Consider the following 23,171-nt stretch of genomic DNA (forward strand, 5'->3'; position numbering starts at 1 on the left):
AGGGACTATGCTTATTACAAATAATAACAGTTCTCTGGCAGGGACTATGCTTATTGCAAACAGTAACAGTTCTCAGGCAGGGACTATGCTTACTACAAACAATAACCGTTCTCAGGCTGGGACTATGCTTATTACAAATAATTACAGTTCTCTGGCAGGGACTATGCTTATTGCAAACAGTAACAGTTCTCATGAGGGACTATGCTTATTGCAAACAGCAACAGTTCTCAGGCACGGACTATGCTTATTGCAAACAGTAAACAGTTCTCAGGCAGGGACTATGCTTACTACAAACAGTAACAGCTCTCAGACAGGGACTATGCTTATTACAAACAGTAACAGTTCTCAGGCAGGGACTATGCTTATTGCAAACAGTAACAGTTCTCAGGCAGGGACTATGCTTACTACAAACAGTAACAGTTCTCAGGCAGGGACTATGCTTATTACAAATAATAACAGTTATCTGGCAAGGACTATGCTTACTACAAACAGTAACAGTTCTCATGAAGGGACTATGCTTATTGCAAACAGCAACAGTTCTCATGAAGGGACTATGCTTAATTCAACCAGTAACAGTTCTCATGAAGGGACTATGCTTATTGCAAACAGCAACAGTTCTCAGGCACGGACTATGCTTATTGCAAACAATAACAGTTCTCATGAAGGGACAATGCTTATTGCAAACAGTAACAGTTATCAGGCAGGGACTATGCTTACTACAAACAGTAACAGTTCTCAGACAGGGACTATGCTTATTAGAAACAGTAACAGTTCTCAGGCAGGGACTATGCTTATTACAAATAGTAACAGTTCTCAGACAGGGACTATGCTTATTACAAACAGTAACAGTTCCCACGCAGAGACTATGCTTATTACAAACAGCAACAGTTCTCAGGCAGGGACTATGCTTATTAAACAGTTCTCAGGCAGGGACTATGCTTATTACAAATAATAACAGTTCTCAGGCAGGGACTATGTTTATTACAAACCGCAACAGTCCTCAGGCAGGGACTATGCTTATTACAAATAATAACAGTTCTCTGGCAGGGACTATGCTTATTGCAAACAGTAACAGTTCTCAGGCAGGGACTATGCTTACTACAAACAGCAACAGTTCTCAGACAGGGACTATGCTTATTACAAACAGTAACAGTTCCCACGCAGAGACTATGCTTATTACAAACAGCAACAGTTCTCAGGCAGAGACTATGCTTATTACAAACAGCAACAGTTCTCTGGCAGGGACTATGCTTATTACAAACAGCAACAGTTCTCAGGCAGAGACTATGCTTATTACAAACAGTAACAGTTCTCAGGCAGGGACTATGCTTATTACAAACCGCAACAGTTCTCAGGCAGGGACTATGCTTATTACAAATAATAACAGTTCTCTGGCAGGGACTATGCTTATTGCAAACAGTAACAGTTCTCAGGCAGGGACTATGCTTACTACAAACAGTAACAGTTCTCAGGCAGGGACTATGCTTATTACAAATAATTACAGTTCTCTGGCAGGGACTATGCTTATTGCAAACAGTAACAGTTCTCATGAGGGACTATGCTTATTGCAAACAGCAACAGTTCTCAGGCACGGACTATGCTTATTGCAAACAGTAACAGTTCTCAGGTAGGGACTATGCTTACTACAAACAGTAACAGCTCTCAGACAGGGACTATGCTTATTACAAACAGTAACAGTTGCCACGCAGAGACTATGCTTATTACAAACAGCAACAGTTCTCAGGCAGAGACTATGCTTATTACAAACAGCAACAGTTCTCATGAAGGGACTATGCTTAATTCAACCAGTAACAGTTCTCATGAAGGGACTATGCTTATTGCAAACAGCAACAGTTCTCAGGCACGGACTATGCTTATTGCAAACAATAACAGTTCTCATGAAGGGACTATGCTTATTGCAAACAGTAACAGTTATCAGGCAGGGACTATGCTTACTACAAACAGTAACAGTTCTCAGACAGGGACTATGCTTATTAGAAACAGTAACAGTTCTCAGGCAGGGACTATGCTTATTACAAATAGTAACAGTTCTCAGACAGGGACTATGCTTATTACAAACAGTAACAGTTCCCACGCAGAGACTATGCTTATTACAAACAGCAACAGTTCTCAGGCAGGGACTATGCTTATTAAACAGTTCTCAGGCAGGGACTATGCTTATTACAAATAATAACAGTTCTCAGGCAGGGACTATGTTTATTACAAACCGCAACAGTCCTCAGGCAGGGACTATGCTTATTACAAATAATAACAGTTCTCTGGCAGGGACTATGCTTATTGCAAACAGTAACAGTTCTCAGGCAGGGACTATGCTTACTACAAACAGCAACAGTTCTCAGACAGGGACTATGCTTATTACAAACAGTAACAGTTCCCACGCAGAGACTATGCTTATTACAAACAGCAACAGTTCTCAGGCAGAGACTATGCTTATTACAAACAGCAACAGTTCTCTGGCAGGGACTATGCTTATTACAAACAGCAACAGTTCTCAGGCAGAGACTATGCTTATTACAAACAGTAACAGTTCTCAGGCAGGGACTATGCTTATTACAAACCGCAACAGTTCTCAGGCAGGGACTATGCTTATTACAAATAATAACAGTTCTCTGGCAGGGACTATGCTTATTGCAAACAGTAACAGTTCTCAGGCAGGGACTATGCTTACTACAAACAGTAACAGTTCTCAGGCAGGGACTATGCTTATTACAAATAATTACAGTTCTCTGGCAGGGACTATGCTTATTGCAAACTGTAACAGTTCTCATGAGGGACTATGCTTATTGCAAACAGCAACAGTTCTCAGGCACGGACTATGCTTATTGCAAACAGTAACAGTTCTCAGGTAGGGACTATGCTTACTACAAACAGTAACAGCTCTCAGACAGGGACTATGCTTATTACAAACAGTAACAGTTGCCACGCAGAGACTATGCTTATTACAAACAGCAACAGTTCTCAGGCAGAGACTATGCTTATTACAAACAGCAACAGTTCTCTGGCAGGGACTATGCTTATTACAAACAGCAACAGTTCTCAGGCAGAGACTATGCTTATTACAAACAGTAACAGTTCTCAGGCAGGGACTATGCTTATTACAAACCGCAACAGTTCTCAGGCAGGGACTATGCTTATTACAAATAATAACAGTTCTCTGGCAGGGACTATGCTTATTGCAAACAGTAACAGTTCTCAGGCAGGGACTATGCTTACTACAAACAGTAACAGTTCTCAGGCAGGGACTATGCTTATTACAAATAATTACAGTTCTCTGGCAGGGACTATGCTTATTGCAAACTGTAACAGTTCTCATGAGGGACTATGCTTATTGCAAACAGCAACAGTTCTCAGGCACGGACTATGCTTATTGCAAACAGTAACAGTTCTCAGGTAGGGACTATGCTTACTACAAACAGTAACAGCTCTCAGACAGGGACTATGCTTATTACAAACAGTAACAGTTCTCAGGCAGGGACTATGCTTACTACAAACAGCAACAGTTCTCAGGCAGGGACTATGCTTATTGCAAATAATAACAGTTCTCTGGCAGGGACTATGCTTACTACAAACAGTAACAGTTCTCATGAAGGGACTATGCTTATTGCAAACAGCAACAGTTCTCATGAAGAGACTATGCTTATTGCAAACAGCAACAGTTCTCAGGCACGGACTATGCTTATTGCAAACAGTAACAGTTCTCATGAAGGGACTATGCTTATTGCAAACAGTAACAGTTCTCAGGCAGGGACTATGCTTATTACAAATAGTAACAGTTATCAGGCAGGGACTATGCTTACTACAAACAGCAACAGTTCTCAGATAGGGACTATGCTTATTACAAACAGTAACAGTTCCCACGCAGAGACTATGCTTATTACAAACAGCAACAGTTCTCAGGCAGGGACTATGCTTATTACAAACAGCAACAGTTCTCAGGCAGGGACTATGCTTATTGCAAACAGTAACAGTTCTCAGGCAGGGACTATGCTTACTACAAACAGTAACAGTTCTCAGACAGGGACTATGCTTATTAGAAACAGTAACAGTTCTCAGGCAGGGACTATGCTTATTACAAATAGTAACAGTTATCAGGCAGGGACTATGCTTACTACAAACAGCAACAGTTCTCAGACAGGGACTATGCTTATTACAAACAGTAACAGTTCCCACGCAGAGACTATGCTTATTACAAACAGCAACAGTTCTCAGGCAGGGACTATGCTTATTACAAACAGCAACAGTTCTCAGGCAGGGACTATGCTTACTACAAACAGTAACAGTTCTCAGACAGGGACTATGCTTATTACAAACAGTAACAGTTCTCAGGCAGGGACTATGCTTATTACAAATAGTAACCGTTATCAGGCAGGGACTATGCTTACTACAAACCGTAACAGTTCTCAGACAGGGACTATGCTTATTACAAACAGTAACAGTTCTCAGGCAGGGACTATGCTTATTACAAACAGCAACAGTTCTCAGGCAGAGACTATGCTTATTACAAACAGCAACAGTTCTCAGGCAGGGACTATGCTTATTACAAACAGTAACAGTTCTCAGGCAGGGACTATGCTTATTACAAATAATAGTTCTCTGGCAGGGACTATGCTTATTACAAACAGCAACAGTTCTCAGGCAGGGACTATGCTTACTACAAACAGTAACAGTTCTCAGGCAGGGACTATGCTTATTACAAATAATAACAGTTCTCTGGTAGGGACTATGCTTATTACAAATAATAACAGTTCTCAGGCAGAGACTATGCTTATTACAAACAGCAACAGTTCTCAGGCAGGGACTATGCTTATTACAAATAATAACAGTTCTCTGGCAGGGACTATGCTTATTGCAAACAGTAACAGTTCTCAGGCAGGGACTATGCTTACTACAAACAGTAACAGTTCTCAGGCAGGGACTATGCTTATTACAAATAATAACAGTTCTCTGGCAGGGACTATGCTTATTGCAAACAGTAACAGTTCTCAGGCAGGGACTATGCTTATTACAAATAATAACAGTTCTCTGGCAGGGACTATGCTTATTACAAATAATAACAGTTCTTTGGCAGGGACTATGCTTATTGCAAACAGTAACAGTTCTCATGAAGGGACTATGCTTATTGCAAACAGCAACAGTTCTCAGGCACGGACTATGCTTATTGCAAACAGTAACAGTTCTCAGGCAGGGACTATGCTTACTACAAACAGTAACAGTTCTCAGACAGGGACTATGCTTATTACAAACAGTAACAGTTCTCAGGCAGGGACTATGCTTATTACAAACAGTAACAGTTCTCAGGCAGGGACTATGCTTATTACAAATAGTAACAGTTATCAGGCAGGGACTATGCTTACTACAAACAGTAACAGTTCTCAGACAGGGACTATGCTTATTAGAAACAGTAACAGTTCTCAGGTAGGGACTATGCTTTTTACAAATAGTAACAGTTATCAGGCAGGGACTACGCTTATTACAAACAGCAACAGTTCTCAGAAAGGGACTATGCTTATTACACTAGGAAATGGGCAGAATGCGGGAGGGGTGCCCACTCTTCCAGGGGTGCGTGATACTACTCGAAAAATCATGTGTCTCGCGCAGGACCCAGGAGAGTAGACATGTATGATTTGCCTTATAGGTCAAGTACCATCATTAATGTCTTATTATTCTCTATCTCTTTCTATTATTTGGGTCTGGGACTGAAGGTCGACAACAAAAAGGTCAACACACCTTAGGTCGACGCCAATTGGTCGACACATCTTAGGTCGACATGGACAAAAGGTCGACAGGAACAAGGTCGTCATGGAAAAAGGTCGACATGAGTTTAAGTTTTTTTTGGTGTCGTTTTCTTCGTAGAGTGACCGGGAACCCCAATTAGTGCACCGCGTCCCCTCGCATGGCTCGCTTCGCTCACCATGCTTCGGGCATGGTGCCTTCGCTCCGCTCCGCTTCGCTCGGCACAGATTACCGTTCCAATCGTAGTCCACATGGATCGTTAAGTATGAAAAAGTTCCAAAAAAGAAAAAAATTGTGAAAAAGTCATGTCGACCTTTTTCCATGTCGACCTTGTTCCTGTCGACCTTTTGTCCATGTCGACCTAAGGTGTGTCGACCAATTGGCGTCAACCTAAGGTGTGTCGACCTTTTTTTGTCGACCTGGAGTCCAGATACCCTATTATTTTTGTCATTTTGTTTATAATGTCAGTTTATCGCTGGCTGTTTGCTTCCATATTAATTTCCTTTCTTTTCTTCTCCATAGGCATATCCAGAATATGAACATTTTATGAATCTGCTGGTATCTGCAATAGACCCCCTCATCGATGCACCCCCAGTAGACACAGCGGCTTTAGCTCAGGGGCCACTAATGCGCAGGCTGAAGTCACTTTATGCGCTCCGACCATTAATTAAAGCAGGTGTGTCTGTGTATGTGCGCTCCAGATCCATTTCTCCAGGGACAATTAAAATTTATACCTATTGACTAGTAATAATAGTTGTATATAAATATTTATTAGAAATGTCTTGAGAGGTTATGCTATATACAGTATATTATATGATACAGTTCTTGTTTTTCACATGCCAGGAATTACACTGGGGAGCCAAGTTCCCAAATATTATGAAGTCCTTACTGCTCCAATATCTAAGGTAAGTCACATCACAGCAAAGCTTACTATATGTGGAAATGTATCTAGTGGTACGCTTAGCTCATTAGAAGGTGCACGCCCAATTCACAGCATCTGGAAATACCATCTTAGCAGTACTCACTAATACCACTTTCAGACAGAAAACTCGGCAATGGCGCGGCATTTCAGTCCCGGGTCCTGTTGCCGGGCTTTGTCTGTCACCCCCTTTCACACAGGCAAGCAAATTACCAGGTCGAGAATTTTGACCCGGTAATTTGCAGATCAACACGGGTATTTTGTCTGTGTGAAAGTGTCAACCTGGGTCGAAATTTCCGGGTCTCTATCCCTGGTAAATTCCTGAGTCGAAGTCCTGGGAATTTCAACTCCAGTTGACACTTTCACACATAAAAAAAGGACCCGCATTTTTATGAAATTACCGGGTAGAACTGTTTCACTCAGTAATTTCAGTTTCTGTGTGAAAGGGGTATAAGTGGTCTATTCATGAAGCAGTGCAAAGAATGGAGAAAAGGAGCAGTGGAAAAGTTGGCCATGACAACCAATCAGCTTTGAAGGAAGCCTTTATCAAGTACATTTTATAAAATGTAAGGGAGATGCTGATAGGTTGCCATGGGCAACTGGTATGTTTCTCCACTGTTCTCACTGCTTCACGAATAGACCCCTACTCTCCCAGAATGTACACGAGGCTCACACATTTTGGCAAGTTTGCCTGGGTCCCCCAGTGATGATGACACGATGTGCGGTATTGCGAGAGTGTGGCCGCAATAGCGCAAATCCCTGCACCATGTCCTCTGAGCAATCCAGTTGCATCTTCCCTGTAGGGCTCTTACAGAGGGGAGGCATAGAACTTAGCCTCGTTTTGCATGTTGGTAGACATGCTAGAAAATGCACACGGCTTAAACTGCAAAAGTGGTCCTGATTTAGGAATGGGCGCAATGCCTATGTACACTGTGGAGGCATTTTTTGCCACTTTGCATGTGCGGCATTTGCACTGTGCATGTGATGCGATGGTGGGTGCAACATAGATTGATTAGCAAAGTGATCGACAGGGAACGTTTGTGAGTGGTTATGAGGGGGATTGGAGATTCACACAGGTGCATTGCGACCATTTCGGGGGCATGTCACAGCTTGCAACGGCGATCCCATACGCAGTTGCAAAGGCTCCAGCATCTTACTTCCAACGCCCATGCTGCACGACCGTAGGGTTACTCACATCGGTCGCTTATCAACCAATGTTTGTGTCTACGCACACAAGCAGTGGATCTGAGATGTCTCCAGTAGGCTCATCTGCACAAATCTCGACGGCTGCAACAATCACACATTTTTGCACTGTCGCTGCAACCTAAATCACAGCTGCGACGGCATTGGCGGCCATCTCTAGAACAGGCCCAACGTCAGCCGACTGCCACTGTTTAGCACGAAACCTGTCATTTACATTTCTTTGTTTTTTCCTTAAAATACTTCTCAGTTTAATCAGAGGAGTGAGGGCCCATTTGCGCTATCTCGTTACATGTGTTACCTTCCTGTGTTAGAATGTATTTATTCAGTTCATCATAGTCACCTGTAGAGGGGAAACTGCAAAATGCATAGAGGGAGTCATTCCGACCCGTTCGCACGCAGCGGTTTATCGCTGCGGTGCAAACGGGCCCTGAATGCGCATGCCCGGCGGCCGCAATGCGCGTGCGCGACATTGCCTGGCGACAGGGGTCGCCGGGTTACGTTGCGTCTAACGAAGGAAGCAGTCGCAGAGCCGACCGCAAAGAAGATTGACACAAAGAAGGCGTTCCTGGGCGGATCCGGACCGCTGGAGACCGTTTTCGGGGAGTGGTAAGGAAAACGCAGGCGTGTCCAGGAGAACGGAGGGCGGATGTCTGACGTCAAAGCCGGCTCCAGCATCGCACAGATCGTCGCACAGGGTAAGTATGTCCAGGGCTGGTCTACTTCTGCTTGAAAATGTTTTAGCTTAGCAGTACTGCACAAGCGATCGCAGCCCTGCTAAGCTAAAATACACTCCCCCATAGGCGTGGACTAGTTGATCGCAGCAGCAGCAAAAAAGTTGTTGGCTGCAATCAACTCGGAATGACCACCAGAGTCCCGATCAGTGAAATGAAAGGCAAACATTTGCAGCCCCACATGCACTGCAATGCTTCCCTGTTATATCAGTGCAACTGAGGAAAAGTACTGTAGATGCCTGATGTCGCAAAGTTATGGGGCGCATACACGAACCAATGTGTGCTTAAATTCTAAGCAATCTGACTAGGTTGCTTAGAAAAGAAGCACACATCGCTCCGTGTGCAAGCCCCATAGCGATAGCGATGCGCGGCCCTGTGCGTCGCTATCGCCGGTTCTAGATTGGCACAATCTACTCAAATCGCTCATTTCACCGCTGGGTGAAATGAGCGCCTTCCCCTCGCCCAGAAGACATCGCGCTAAGGCCCTCATTCCGAGTTGTTCGCTCGCAAGCTGCTTTTAGCAGCTTTGCACACACTAAGCCGCCGCCTACTGGGAGTGAATCTTAGCTTAGCAGAATTGCGAACGAAAGATTAGCAGAATTGCGAATAGACACTTCTTAGCAGTTTCTGAGTAGCTCCAGACTTACTCGGCAACTGCGATCAGTTCAGTCAGTTTCGTTCCTGGTTTGACGTCACAAACACACCCAGCGTTCGCCCAGACACTCCTCCGTTTCTCCAGCCACTCCCGCATTTTTCCCAGAAACTGTAGCGTTTTTTCGCACACACCCATAAAACGGCCTGTTTCCGCCCAGAAACACCCACTTCCTGTCAATCACATTACGATCACCAGAACGAAGAAAAAACCTCGTAATGCCGTGAGTAAAATACCTAACTGCATAGCAAATTTACTTGACGCAGTCGCACTGCGGACATTGCGCATTAGCGACTAATCGCTCCGTTGCGAGAAAAATATAACGAGCGAACAACTCGGAATGACCCCCATAGTGCTGAGTGGGGGGATAGAAGTGTGCTGAGCGTTCTGTGCTAGATCGCTCAGCACACATCTCCCCGTGTGTACCACCCTTACACTGACATTTTTTCTTCTTAGTTGTAGTAGCTCCATAGTACAAAATGTGATTTGTTAATAATAATGAAATCTCTTACTGTGTTAAATGAAAGCAATACAAAAAATTTATGGCAAGGAATAATAATAAAAGTATTGTACATGTGGTTAAACCTATGGGGGCTTTTATACAGTAGAAGCCCATTGGTCACTGGTGACCTGCACAAAGCATAAACCACAGTTCAACTTTATTTACCATGGATTAGTCTGTGTACTGAGGTTATAAAAAATAATGCCAGTTTTAAAATGTCAATTTTTTTGTGTAGCTGCCATGTATGGCTGACCGCTAATACATCAATATGGACATGTCATTTAACCAATGACAGTTCTTCAAATGTGGCCAAATACAGGGGATTATTTATCAAATAGCGATAAAACTTGTTGCGTATGAGAAATGGTGCTCCAGCCAATCAGCTCTTACTAGTCATCTGTTCAGCTCCTAAATGTCATGTGTTTAAAAGATGACAGTTGGGAGCTGATTGGCTGGAGCACCATTGATCATGTGCAACAAGTTTTATCATTCACAATGAGTTTTCTCTCTCGTTGATAAATGGGCCCCACAGAATAACGATAAAACTCATAGTGGGCGGGATGTACTAAGCGGAAAATGCGGTAAACCCCCGTTTACCACATTTTCCTAATGTACAAAGCCCCGGCTGCCGCGTCAGCGCCGCAGATTGGATCGCCTGCTTTTGCTGGCGATACCTCAGAGAAGCCTATGGGCTTCCTTCCGCAGCACTGGTGTGAGGGATCCAATCGGATCCCTCCCAGCATGCCACGCTGCCGCCCGCAGAATGACTCCAGGGGCCGAATCCCGGAAGTCAGGGAGACGCCGGGGATCGCGAAGGACAGCTCTTATCGGAAGAGCCGTCCTTCGCAATGCTAATCGCATATGTTAGTACATATGCGATTAGCATCTTGACGATCGGCAGCGATGTCTATTAGTACATCCCGCCCAGTGTATAATATATAGTGCTCCAGCCAATCAGCTCCCAACTGTCGGTTTTCAAGCACATGGCAGTTTGGAACTGAACACGTAACAGTTAGGAGATGATTGGCTGGAGCACCATTATCATACGCAACAAGTTTTATCAGTCGTTGATAAATGGGTGCCACAGTATAATAACTGTATGATGTGTGGGATGACAGTTTATTACTAAGCATAGTTCTGTGATTTTTTTTCATGCAGATTCTAGATCAGTGGTTTGAGTCGGAACCCTTGAAATGCACTTTGGCCACAGACGCCGTCATCGGGGCAATGACAAGTCCAGACACACCTGGAAGTGGGTAAGTGCTCCACGCTCACTGAGCATGTACTCCATTACAAGCAACTAACGATAATTCATTAAACCTGCACAACGGTAATCTCTCGCTGCTTCATTTTACAGTGTATTAAGCCAGGCTTGGGAATGCACCAAGGGGTCTATTCATGAAGCAGTGAAAAGAGTGGAGAAGTGAGCCTGTGGAGAAGTTGCTCATGGCAACCAATCAGCTGCTCCGTACAATTGTATAGTATGCAAATTATTAATGTTACTTCAATGCTGATTGGTTGCCATCGGCAACTTCTCCCACTGGCTCACTTCTCCACACTTTTCACTGCTTCATGAATAGACCCCCAAGCAGTTATTGTTGTAGAATGACATCACACGTCAGTATAGATGGTAGGAGAGCTTTCACAGGTGCACAGGCCAGTCACAGAGTGTTTGCCGGACTGTGAGCCTCCTCTCTTGCAGGTACGTGCTGCTGCATCACGTTATGGGAGAACTGGAAGGGAAGAAAGGTTCATGGGGTTATGTGGAAGGAGGAATGGGGATGGTCTCCAACGCTATCGCCAACGCTGCTGTGGAGCTGGGGGCTGAGATCTACACAGAGAAGGTACAGTATGTACATTATGTACTATCTATTTGCCACTGCTGAATATCAAAAGGTCACAAACACCATTCTAAGGCCCCCATTTATCAAGCCTTGGAGACTGATAAATAGCACGGTGATAAAGTACCAACCAATCAGCTCCTCACTTCCATGTTACAGGCTGTGTTTGAAAAATGACAGTTAGGAGCTGATTGGCTGGTCATTTATCACTGTGCTATTTATCACTCTCCAAGGCTTGATCAGTTTGGGCCTAAGTACTTACAGTATCTCACCACTTGCCACAAATCACCAGGGATACGCCTCATCGGAGTACGGATGGCTTGGGATGTTACTGTGCTGAAGTGATCACACTCAATATTGCAGTCCCCTACCCATAGATTACTAATTAGGTGATTTATCCCCAACGCAGTCTCTGACATCCCCACACCACTTTCATTATAACAGCTGCTACTATCTACTATTATCAAGCTCAGTAGGAACCATCTCCCACAGAGCACAGCCTTCTACCCACTTACATCTCCCACAGAGCACAGCCGTCTACCCACTTACATCTCCCACAGAGCACAGCCCTGTACCCTCTTACATCTCCCACAGAGCACAGCCTTCTACCCACTTACATCTCCCACAGAGCACAGCCTTCTACCCACTTACATCTCCCACAGAGCACAGCCCTGTACCCTCTTACATCTCCCACAGAGCATAGCCTTCTACCCACTTACATCTCCCACAGAGCACAGCCCTGTACCCACTTACATCTCTCACAGAGCACAGCCCTGTACCAACTTACATCTCCCACAGAGCACAGCCCTGTACCCACTTACATCCCTCACAGAGCACAGCCCTGTACCCACTTACATCTCCCACAGAGCACAGCCCTGTACCAACTTACATCTCTCACAGAGCACAGCCCTGTACCCACTTACATCTCTCACAGAGCACAGCCCTGAACCCACTTACATCTCTCACAGGGCACAGCCCTGTACCCACTTACATCTCCCACAGAGCACAGCCTTCTACCCACTTACATCTCCCACAGAGACAGCCCTGTACCCACTTACATCTCCCACAGAACACAGCCCTGTACCCACTAACATCTCCCACAGAACACAGCTTTGTACCCACTTACATCTCCCACACAGCACAGCCCTGTACCCTCTTACATTTCCCGCACAGCACAGCCCTGTACCCACTTACATCTCCAACAGGGACAGTCCTGTACCCGTACGTTCTCCAAAGTGACTGACAATTTCAGCAAAACAGCATTGTGGGTAAGAGTCACACTCTTTTATATTATTGTATATCTTTTATTTGCTTACAGGCAGTAGAGAATATCCTAGTGGATGGCAGTGGTAATGCTAGTGGCGTAGTGCTGCATGATGGTACAGAAGTACACAGCAAGCTGGTCCTGTCTAATGCGCCACCTCACCATACATTTTTGAAATTGGTTCCAAAGGTAAGCTAGCTCGTGTGTAAGCTTTTACTAAGAGAGAAGAGATTCTCCGTATCCTGCTTTAATCTGTGCAGTTGTCAAAACTTAAAACACCTTGTTAATTGCATAGCGGACCCACATATTGTGACACATAGGGCCTAATTCAGACCTGATCGTAGACGTGCTAAATTTCAGTCACACAGACACGTGGGGGGATGCCCAGCACAGGGCTAGTCTGCCCCGCATGTCAGGCCCGACCCCCCGCACAAGTACGGCGATGCTTTTGTACTTGAAGAGTAGCTTCTTACCAGCGCAGCTCCTGCACACTGGCAGGGAGCTACCCGTCGCTGTGAGGGTCGCAGCAGCTGCAAATTATGTCACGCAGCCACCGCAGCCCACTTCCCGCATCGTCCGGGCATGCCTGCGTTGCCCGGACCGTGCCCCTAAAATGGCGGGCAAACGCCGCCAGCCCACCCCCTCCCGCACTGTGAACGCCTCTGCCTGTCAATCAGGCAGAGGCGACCGCAGGGCTGAGACAGCCATCGACTGTCTGGCATGCGCCGGCGCACTGCGGCGCCGATGCACGCGCAGTTCAGACCTGATTGGCTGCTTACAGCACCAATCAGGTCTGAATTAGGCCCATAGATACAGTAACACCACATCAATCTCCCAACATACACAGAGTATAAGCTGGCTGTGAATTGTCGGCCAGAGAGCTGGAGGGGTGGGGGCGGCTGGAGAGGGGGGCGAGACATAAGTGGCTGAAGAGAGAGCGAGACAGGAATGTCCAGAGAACTGGCGAGATGGGGAAGCTGAGGTTGCCAGGTCTATAAATACTGCCCCCTTGTGTATGACGTTATATGCTCGTCGCGGTGGGGGCTTGTCTAGCGCTCCGGTAACTGCTGGCACAGTGTGGATGGTGCATGTATGCTGTTGGAAATATGTGTACGCACTACGCAGACCTGAGGATGTGGCAGGTTTTCTGTTCACTCCAGCGGATGCCTTACACCTAGTAACAGCCCAGTTAATTAACCGTTGGAGTGGTTTTATTGAACATAAAGCAGGTACAGCCGTACTCACTGGTATACACACTGGAAGATGGATTGGAGTGGGGTGTCATACAGCTGGTGAGTGTATGTAGGTACAGGGTTGCAGTGCAGGATGCTGGAGCAGCGTCTAAAATAGCATGTAATCGTAGGTCTTACTGGAGCTAAGTGGAAAGCTAATGCCGGCAGTCTAACACAGTCTAACTCAAGATGGCGCTACACATACATAGTAGCCTCAGTGGCCATCTTGGTACAGGGAATGAAGCTTCCCCGGAGGAGTAGCAGCATGGGGTCTTAAGTAGCACACTCCACATTCAACAGTAGCAAGCCATGTTTACAACTGAAATAAAAGATGAAGTGCACAAAGATGCTATGCTCACTAAAACGAATTGCAAGTTGCAATTGGAAAAGGCACAAATTGCATTTACATCCATTTTTTAATTCGTCTACATATCTATTAGGTAGCACCAGTTGAGAAATATTAAAAACAAACCCACAAAACTACTTGCATTATATAAAAGCTCTACGAATAGTAATCACTAATATATCTGTAAGATTGAGAAGCTTGTGTGAGGAGATCAGTACAGGGGTGCCCTCTCCTGGGGTAGATGGGCACCTCCAAACACACAGCAGCCAGGAAAACAGCACGCCAGTCCGGGGTTTTCGTGCATTTTAGCCGTGGCTAGTTTTATTGTGCAGTATAAAAACAAAACCTAAAAAGAAATCCTAGCACATTTAGATTGCCTCTGAGTGGTAGGACCTATTGCCCCTACCACAAACATAGGCATATGCACACTACTTACAGTCAGTACATCACAGCGTCTCATGACAAGCTTGCTGCCTGTTTCCCCCAGGTAGTGAGACCTGAGCCAAGACCTGACACAGCCTTTTATCAGCCTCTTACAGGTGCAGGTACTAATTAGCCTGCTCTCAAGCTGAAAGCCTAAAAACTTGAAATGGGCTTTATGAATGGAGTCCTCCCTTATTTCTCACATCCATACCCCCAGGACCCCTTATCTGGCTTTTCCTAAATGCCAAAACTTTAATCAAGTCTGTTTAGCAGAAACAGACATTTCCTGGTGGTTTAAATCACATAGGTGATATGGGACAAACATATCTCCCGTGTATCACTTTACCAGTGCTTTTATCACACTTGTCTGAGAAGGTTATTTTATCTAAAACTGTAATAGTGGAGGAGGCCATGATAGAAGGTCTGCCTTGTGCAAGGAGATAACAGTAATTTCACTAAGGGGTCTATTTATCAATAATCACACAATCAATGCATTCTGGGCATGATATTAGTGACCAAAATTGCAATGCAGCATGCGTTTATTACGGTAGGATGTAATAATCTACACCTGCAGGAACAGGGGCTCTGGAAGGAGCCCATCCCTGCGGTGTGCCCAGAGTGGTAGCCGGTCCTGCTGACCACACATGTGCGGCGGCCATTGCTGGGAAGGGTACCAGAGGAACCCTCTGCTGGCTAAATTTGCGAAGTTTAGCCCCTAGGCCTAGATGGCGTTAGCTTTTGGGGCCAAGCACAGGAATGCTCTGTATTGCAGAGCTTGGTAAATCTGACCGTATCGCATCCCCCTTAGATGGGGAGCTGCGGCTGCTGTCGGAAATAGAGGGATCTATCGTCCCTCTGTGATACATGGGGGTGATACTAAATATTTGCAGTTACCCACCAAACACACCCGTAAATAAGAATAAACTGCAAATATTTAATGATAAATGGGCCCCTGAAAGAGCACCTATACCCACCTTCTACAGAGAGAGAACACGTACAGGAAGACATTTTATATGTATAGAGTGTCATAAAACTCCAGGACTAGCCCACCAGGTTAAAGGTTGTTACTAATGGGCTGTGGCAGCCAATGGTCTAGGCTGGGGTTTTTCAGTGGGGCTGGTCTGGGTGTTATAGGCAATGGTTAGTGCATACAGTGTTCTCTTTTTCCAAATAATTTACCAGCCCTTCCATCCTGTGTGTTTTGCTGTCAGCTTTTGTGGTAAGTGGCAGCCTGGAAGTGTTATTTAGACCCTAAGGGGGTATTGGCCATCACAAGAGTGTCAGGGTAGAGGGGGTATGACTGGGGACACCATCAGTCCAGGTAGGTTCCTGTCTTTTGTGGAGTGGCCATCCTAGTCGATCTGTCAAGTTGCTGAAGGAAAGGGTGGGCAGAAGGCCGTCATTGCTCCTAATCTGACCCCAAAAGGGGAAGTGGGCCGATGGCTCGTTCTCCCCCTTTCTAGTTGATGGTAATAGGGGCTGGAACGTGGGCTCTGTGTTTGGATGTGTGTAGGCAGTTAGCCTGGGTCTTTTATTTGAATTAGTTTATGTTTATTACCTTATATATTTTTGTTTGTTTATGTTAATTCCCCCCCCCCCCCCCCCCCCACACACACACAGATATCCCTCTTTAAATAGGTTGTCCCCTTTTCTGGCCATCACCATCTCCGTCACAACCAGCTTAATTGCCAATACTGTGGTCCGTGTCTTTATTTCTTTAGTGTGTGGCTGTGTGCCAGCGGCGTATCTTTAATGGGTGCAGTGTGTGCAGTGCACACGGACCTCCAAGAAAGCCCACACTGCACACCCTGCACCTAAATACTCACCTCCCCGGAGTCCCCCGTCGGCGCAGCATCTCGCAACAATATGCACACATACATAGTTTTAGTTACACCAATAATTTAATTTATTTTGAATTTTTATTATACCACACAACATGCAAATATAGGATAATTACAGCAATCAATAAATATACAAAAGAAAATCTTACTAAAAGATATAGGGGCTAATTCAGACCAGATCGGTGCTGTGCGTTTTTGTACAGCAGCGATCAGGTCAGAACTGCGCATGCTCCGGCGCCAACGGCTGTCGTAGCCCAGCGATCGCCTCTGCCTGATTGACAGGTCGCTTGGCGGTAGGGGGCAGACTGGCGGCATTTAGCCGCCATTTAGGGGGCGCGGTCCAGGCAACGCAGGTGTGCCCGGACCGTTGGGAGGGAAGGGGGGGGGGCAGGCCGCAGCGTCACATGCAGCCACTGTAACCCATGCAGTGACGAGTAGCTCCCGGGCAGGAGCTGCGCTGGTCGGGAGCTACTCCTGAAGTACAAAAGCATCGCCGCTGTGCGATGCTTTTGTACTCTTGCGGGGGGGGGGGGGCCTGACATGCGGAGCGGACTAGCCCTGTGCCCTGTGTCCCCCCGCATGTCAGGGAAGCTGATCGGAGATGTGCTAAATTTAGCACATCTATGATCAGGTCTGAATCACCTCCATAGTGTGCACTTCGCATCGGCTCCTGCGTAGTTCTTGACAGATTTGCAACATAATTGTTAGTTAATTGATCTATTTATTTAATATGTAGCAAATATGTTGCAGTCCTCAAATGCTCAAAATTAGTAGGCCAAGTAAAGCAGTCAGTAATACCCCTTCTACACCGCCAGCATATAACACGGGTTATTGCACATGAACGTGCATAACCCGTGTTGCTGGTTGGTGTAAAAGGACAGAGTAGTTTGCAGGGTTGAAAACGTGTTCAACCCGGCAAACTCTGCTGTGTAAACGGTAGCCGGGTCGCGTCAACCCAGTTTCCCGTTTACAGTGAATGTACCGGCAGAGATTGGAGATCATGTGATCTCCAAGCACTGTCCCTGCCGCGTCATCAGCGACGTTACCAATCCAGCAATAATCAGATATGGTGTGAAAGGGGCCTGACTCGGGTCGCAGCTGGGTAGCACCCATGACAGGCTCCCGGTTGCGACCCGTGAAATTTGGTCTAAAAGAGGTATAACTAAGCTAGGATATCCATCTACATACTGGCGTCCCAGTGTATGTATATATATATATATATATATATATATATATATATATACACACACACTCCAGTTCCCAGTAGGTTTCCTTTTTTCTCCTCTATAAGTAATGAACTGGTCAGTGACCTATTGGCCTTATTCAGCTTCAGTTGCAAAATCGCAAATCGGCGAATATCGGCAGACTGCACATGCGCTGCGAAAGCATTGCACGTGGCGGTGTCTAAATTGCTATTTGATTGACAGGAAGTGACCGTTCGTGTGTTAACATGGGGCTTGTGGGGAGTACTTGGAAAAACGTAGGTCGATCATGGCAATTTTCAGGGCGTAAATCTGACATCTTTTGCAATAGATTGCGACTAAAAACATGCCGCCAGTGCAACTGCATTCTAAATTATTCCAAGTAGCCCCAGGTCAACCGCAATTGTCAACGGTATCTGATTTCTGCGTATGCATCGCAATTCTGCGATTACATACGCAATTTTGCGATTGCATCTGTGGTTTTTTTTTTACCTTTCTGGGCGGCTCTTCACATGCGATTTTTAGCAGAAGCAGGGTTGAGAAATCTCAATTTCTGTCTCACTAGCGATCCAAGGCCCTATGTTCGTATACACCAGCATAATATAGTTATCATTAAATGGTGTTCTACTTCCTTATCCACCAAACCAAACATGGCCATGCTAGAGAGTATATGTCCAGAGTATTCCCGTCCTTGCAGGAGATGGTAGCTGGTGATAGCGGGGAGATTACAGTGGAATCGATGCACTGCTGGAGGTCTCTGTTACGCCGCCGGGCGGTAGGGGCAATGACCACTAGTAGCCTGAGCTTGTTGCCGGAGCTGAGGCGGTAAGCTATGGGGGTTTGATGTCAACAGGTTTCGTCCCTTGAAATGCTGAGGCTTTCTCAAATCTCTCAACAAATCTCCAGTAAATGGCTCAGCGGCTATTTTTCTGGAGATTTGTGCATGCGCAGTAAGGAAAACTCGGGGAAAATGGGCGTTGCACTATTTCCCTGGAGATTTGCACATGCGCAACAGAGTCTGCGCCTCTCTAGTGCTCATACTCTAATGCGCTGACGGGTGCCGCCTACAGAGGAGGGGCCCAGACGGAGGAGGATGGACACCGGCCTCCTCCTATGTTAATACGTCCCTGCTGTATGTGGATGTGAGCAGACCTAGGACGATATAGGGTTTATTACAAAGATAACAGAGAAAAGTAGCTTTCACCAAACTCAGAAGGCTTTCTGTTCGAAAGAAGCATTTTCTCACCAGCAGGTGGAAATAAAGGGTTTACACTAATCCTCTTGCATTGGCTTCTGTGTTTATGACTCAAGTCTACTCTAAAGCAGTGAAGTGAATTATTGTATTTAAGTGTCATTTTATTTAACAGAATAATGCAGGGACAGAATTGTGCCCAGAGCAGATTTCCCTCCTGGGAGCTCCAGCTACGGCTTCTGTGTTACAGCTATTGCTCCGGCCTCCCTGATAATGATGTTAGTTAGAGGCTCCACTTAATGAATAAAGAGAACATTATCTGTCATAGGAACTTTCTCCTTATACATTGGCTCAAAGACAAATGACAAACCAGTTCTCCGGGAACGTGGGCAAATCTGACTGGTGCTGTTTATTTGTGACGCTGGCTAGATTGTGCCTTTATCCCGTTATTAACACTAAATAGCAACCCATATAATACTGTGTGTGTTAGTGTTTTCTTTTTTAGTTTGTTATTGCACGGTGACTTTTTATTTTTTGTACTGTGTTCTTGTCCCTAGGAGCAATTGCCTCAGGAGTTTATAACAACGATCTCACAGTTTGATGCCAAGTCCCCTGTTACTAAGATAAATGGTAGGTTTTCTGAGACTCAATTATGCCACTTAGCTAAATGAAAGAAAATATATTTACACTCTAGCTAATGATCCAGTCTAAGGCATGGGAGTAATGTGTCTGCGTGGTTTGAATCATAGTTCACTTAGGGGCCTATTTATTAACATTATTTTTACTAAAATAATGTGAAAAAGGTCTTTTCACATTATTTTAGTATCACTCGAATATATTAAAGGGCATTTGGAGCAGTTTTCCTGAAAAAATGCTCCAAACCCTTTAATTGTAAAAAAAATTTAGTAACCCACATCGCATTTCCCATGCTTATAATGGTAAATGCGATGTGGCTGAATTTACTAAGAAAAAAATGTCAAAATACACCAAAGTTTGCCCTGTGATATTAATACCAGCTCAGGCTGGCGAAATCACAGGGCAGCACTGCGATATGCTGCCTTCTGCACAGCTTTCTCTGCTCCCTGACAGAGAAAGCTGTGCGGGACCTGAAAGTGTGATGAGCTCTGTGTGTCCGATGGACACACAAGGCGATCACTAGTTGAAAAAAAAAAAGTTAAAAAAATTAAAAAAAAACATACTTACCAGTCCAGGGAATTTTGGCTAATTCTGTGTGGCATATAGTGAATTTTGTGCAAAAAAATGAAGAGTGGAGGATCTGGCGCTTAATAATCATACATGTTTGAAAAAACAAATGTCGACAATTTTTATTTTTACCATAAAGTGCAAATGCATATCACACTTAAATAGACAAAACACATAATTACATAAAATAAAAGTGCATAGTGCTATCCATATTAGGGCTGTGCAGATATCAGATTGTGATTTTATCTCACCAAAAAGATGGGCTGCGGTGAGCTAAGCCTGATGGTAAAGCAAAGGTACCGGGCTAATAGCACGGCACCACCGCAGATCGTATGTAAGCCCCTCGTGGGTGAGTCTCTACTGCACAGCTTCCTCCTGGATATCAGCATACGTCCGTACAACATGTTTCGGTAAAGATACCTTTTTCAAGAACGGATCGTTAGCTGAATGAACCTGGGGCCTTTTTAAACCCCCATTCCGGATGTGAATCCTTAATCATTTCCTGCTTTGTTTCCCGCTCAGATGCTAGAGTGACGTTTGCGGGTCACCACCAGTCTACTTCCTGTTCCGCCGGACGTGATTTAGGCGTCTTAAAAACATAGGAGTGACTTTTGCCGATCTCCGTCAATGTGATGTGGCTACTTCCGGTTCCGCCGGAAGTGATGTGTGCGTCTCACTCCGTTCGTCTGCGGCTCATCTGCCGGATGTGATGTTCAGTGTTGTTGCGTTCCAAAGTTGGTTCACAATCCTTCCTGGTAGCAAATACTATTTGTAATATAGCTCAACTTTCATTCATTTTCAGATAGGTTACCACTTTAAAATCTAGTGCCGTACTTTGTATTCCGGTACAGTCTTACCCTACCATAAAGTGGTTTCCTTTCTATTTTATTTGTAATCCTCATGAAAATGTGGATACATAAAAAAGAAAGAAGAATAGACATAGGTTAAATACATAAAAACATAAAAAAACATATTTGCTATTCCAAATAGTTACCAAAGACTTAAAAAACTCTGAAAATCATAAAAGACCATCATTCTAAAAACCACTTGAGCTCAAAATCGTCATTTAAGACCTCGTAAACCACAACGTCAAACTCCATGATTTGACAACAGTGTTAGTGAGCTCAAGAAAAGGGGGCGTAGACTGGAAAGATGATGGAGGAAGACTAACCTAGTGGATGACAAAATAAAACTAATAAAGTATAACGAAGAATATCAATCGACAATCACTCGTAAGAAAGCACAGTTCCTGTCAAATGAGATCACAGCAGCAAACAATAGGCCAGCTCAACTTTTCCGCACAGTGGAGATGCTTTGCAAGCCAGCATGCCTGCAGACTGATGAGACCCTCTCCCAGGCAAGATGCAACGAGTTTGCAAACTTCTTTGCAGATAAAATATCCACCATCCGGGCTGGAATCTCCACAGTGCCATCAAAGGAGTGCCAAACTACAAAGCCTGCCAATATAAGCTACCTGCCTTCATGGACCAGCTTTGATCCAGTGGATGTAAAGGACACTGCTGAAATTGCTCGGATTTTGCGTCCCACCACCTGTGATCTGGACCCAGCCTCAACCAAGCTTCTAATAGGTTGTATGGATATAATTGGTCCTGTCTTTACAAAAATTGTTCAATGCTCTTTGCAGACAGGCATTTTTCCTGAACCCCTAAAGGAAGCAATTGTTAGACCGCTTCTTAAAAAACCTAATTTAGATCCCGACTGCATGACCAACTACAGACCGGTATCAAACCTTCCTTTCCTAGGAAAGGTTATTGAGAAAGTCGTTGCAAATCAACTGGAAACCCGCCTGACAACCCATGATATTTATGATCCATTTCAATCAGGATTCAGGAGAAGACATAGCACTGAAACAGCCCTGGTGTGTGTGTTAAATGATCTTCTGATGGCAAAAGACAGAGGTGACTGTTCAATATTAATCCTTCTGGATCTCTCGGCAGCATTTGATACCGTGGACCATGGGCTTCTGATTGAGCGACTGATACATTTCTGTGGTCTGGATGTCACAGTCCTAAGCTGGTTCAAATCATTTCTCACAGGCAGGTCACAGAGAGTATCATCTGGATTATACTCATCACCACCAGTGCCATTGCCATGTGGTGTCCCACAAGGTTCTATACTATCCCCCATGCTTTTTGCAGTATACATGCTCCCATTGGGCGAAATAATCAGGCGCCATGGCCTGGTCTACCACTGCTATGCAGATGATACACAACTGTACTTGTCCTTTGCTCCGGGCACTGATAACCCAATAGCAACCCTAAATGGCTGTCTAGCTGAACTACAGGAGTGGATGAGCGCCAGTTGGCTGCGACTGAACCCGGATAAAACAGAAGTCCTTATGATACGACCGCAACATCAAAGGACAAGACTGCAGCATAGCCAACCAACTGGACTTACACTCGGGGATTCAGAATTACAGACCAGTGATCGTGTGCGGAATCTTGGCGTTGTCCTGGATGGTGGCTTGACACTTAAACATGAGATATCAGCCACAATCAAATCCTCATTCTTTCACCTGAGGAACATAGCCAGAATCAAGCACTTAATTCCCTCAGATGATATGCCAAAAATCATACATGCATTTGTATCATCTCGTTTAGACTGCTGTAATGCCCTCTACCTTGGTCTACCAGCAAAAGAATTGCAGCGCTTACAGCTCATGCAAAACACAGCTGCCAGGCTATTAACCAACCAGCCCCATTCTAGCCACATAACACCCATCCTCTACTCCCTTCACTGGTTGCCTGTACGATGGTGAATCATCTTCAAGATTGGCTTACTGAGTTTCAAAGCATTACATGACCAAGGCCCAATGTACCTGAAACAGCTTCTGACCCCATACTGC

At 45.1% G+C, this 23,171-nt stretch overlaps 1 protein-coding gene and 1 long non-coding RNA gene across 3 annotated transcripts in view; one reads left to right on the forward strand and one right to left on the reverse strand.

Annotated features, from left to right (window-relative positions):
* Window positions 1-23,171, forward strand: part of PYROXD2 (pyridine nucleotide-disulphide oxidoreductase domain 2) — a 168,003-nt gene that overhangs the window by 44,540 nt on the left and 100,292 nt on the right. For both annotated transcript variants that reach the window (XM_063962289.1, XM_063962290.1), the window contains 6 exons: window positions 6,277-6,430; window positions 6,598-6,659; window positions 10,920-11,017; window positions 11,464-11,605; window positions 12,921-13,055; window positions 19,660-19,732. In XM_063962289.1, coding sequence (XP_063818359.1) covers window positions 6,277-6,430; window positions 6,598-6,659; window positions 10,920-11,017; window positions 11,464-11,605; window positions 12,921-13,055; window positions 19,660-19,732 — 664 coding nt within the window. The remainder of the gene's footprint in view (window positions 1-6,276; window positions 6,431-6,597; window positions 6,660-10,919; window positions 11,018-11,463; window positions 11,606-12,920; window positions 13,056-19,659; window positions 19,733-23,171) is intronic.
* The window catches only part of LOC135056750 (uncharacterized), a 139,100-nt gene that overhangs the window by 12,251 nt on the left and 103,678 nt on the right, over window positions 1-23,171 (reverse strand). The gene's annotated exons all lie outside the window — the stretch shown is intronic.

Source organism: Pseudophryne corroboree, chromosome 3, assembly GCF_028390025.1.
Source record: "Pseudophryne corroboree isolate aPseCor3 chromosome 3, aPseCor3.hap2, whole genome shotgun sequence".
Classification (NCBI taxonomy): domain Eukaryota; kingdom Metazoa; phylum Chordata; class Amphibia; order Anura; family Myobatrachidae; genus Pseudophryne; species Pseudophryne corroboree.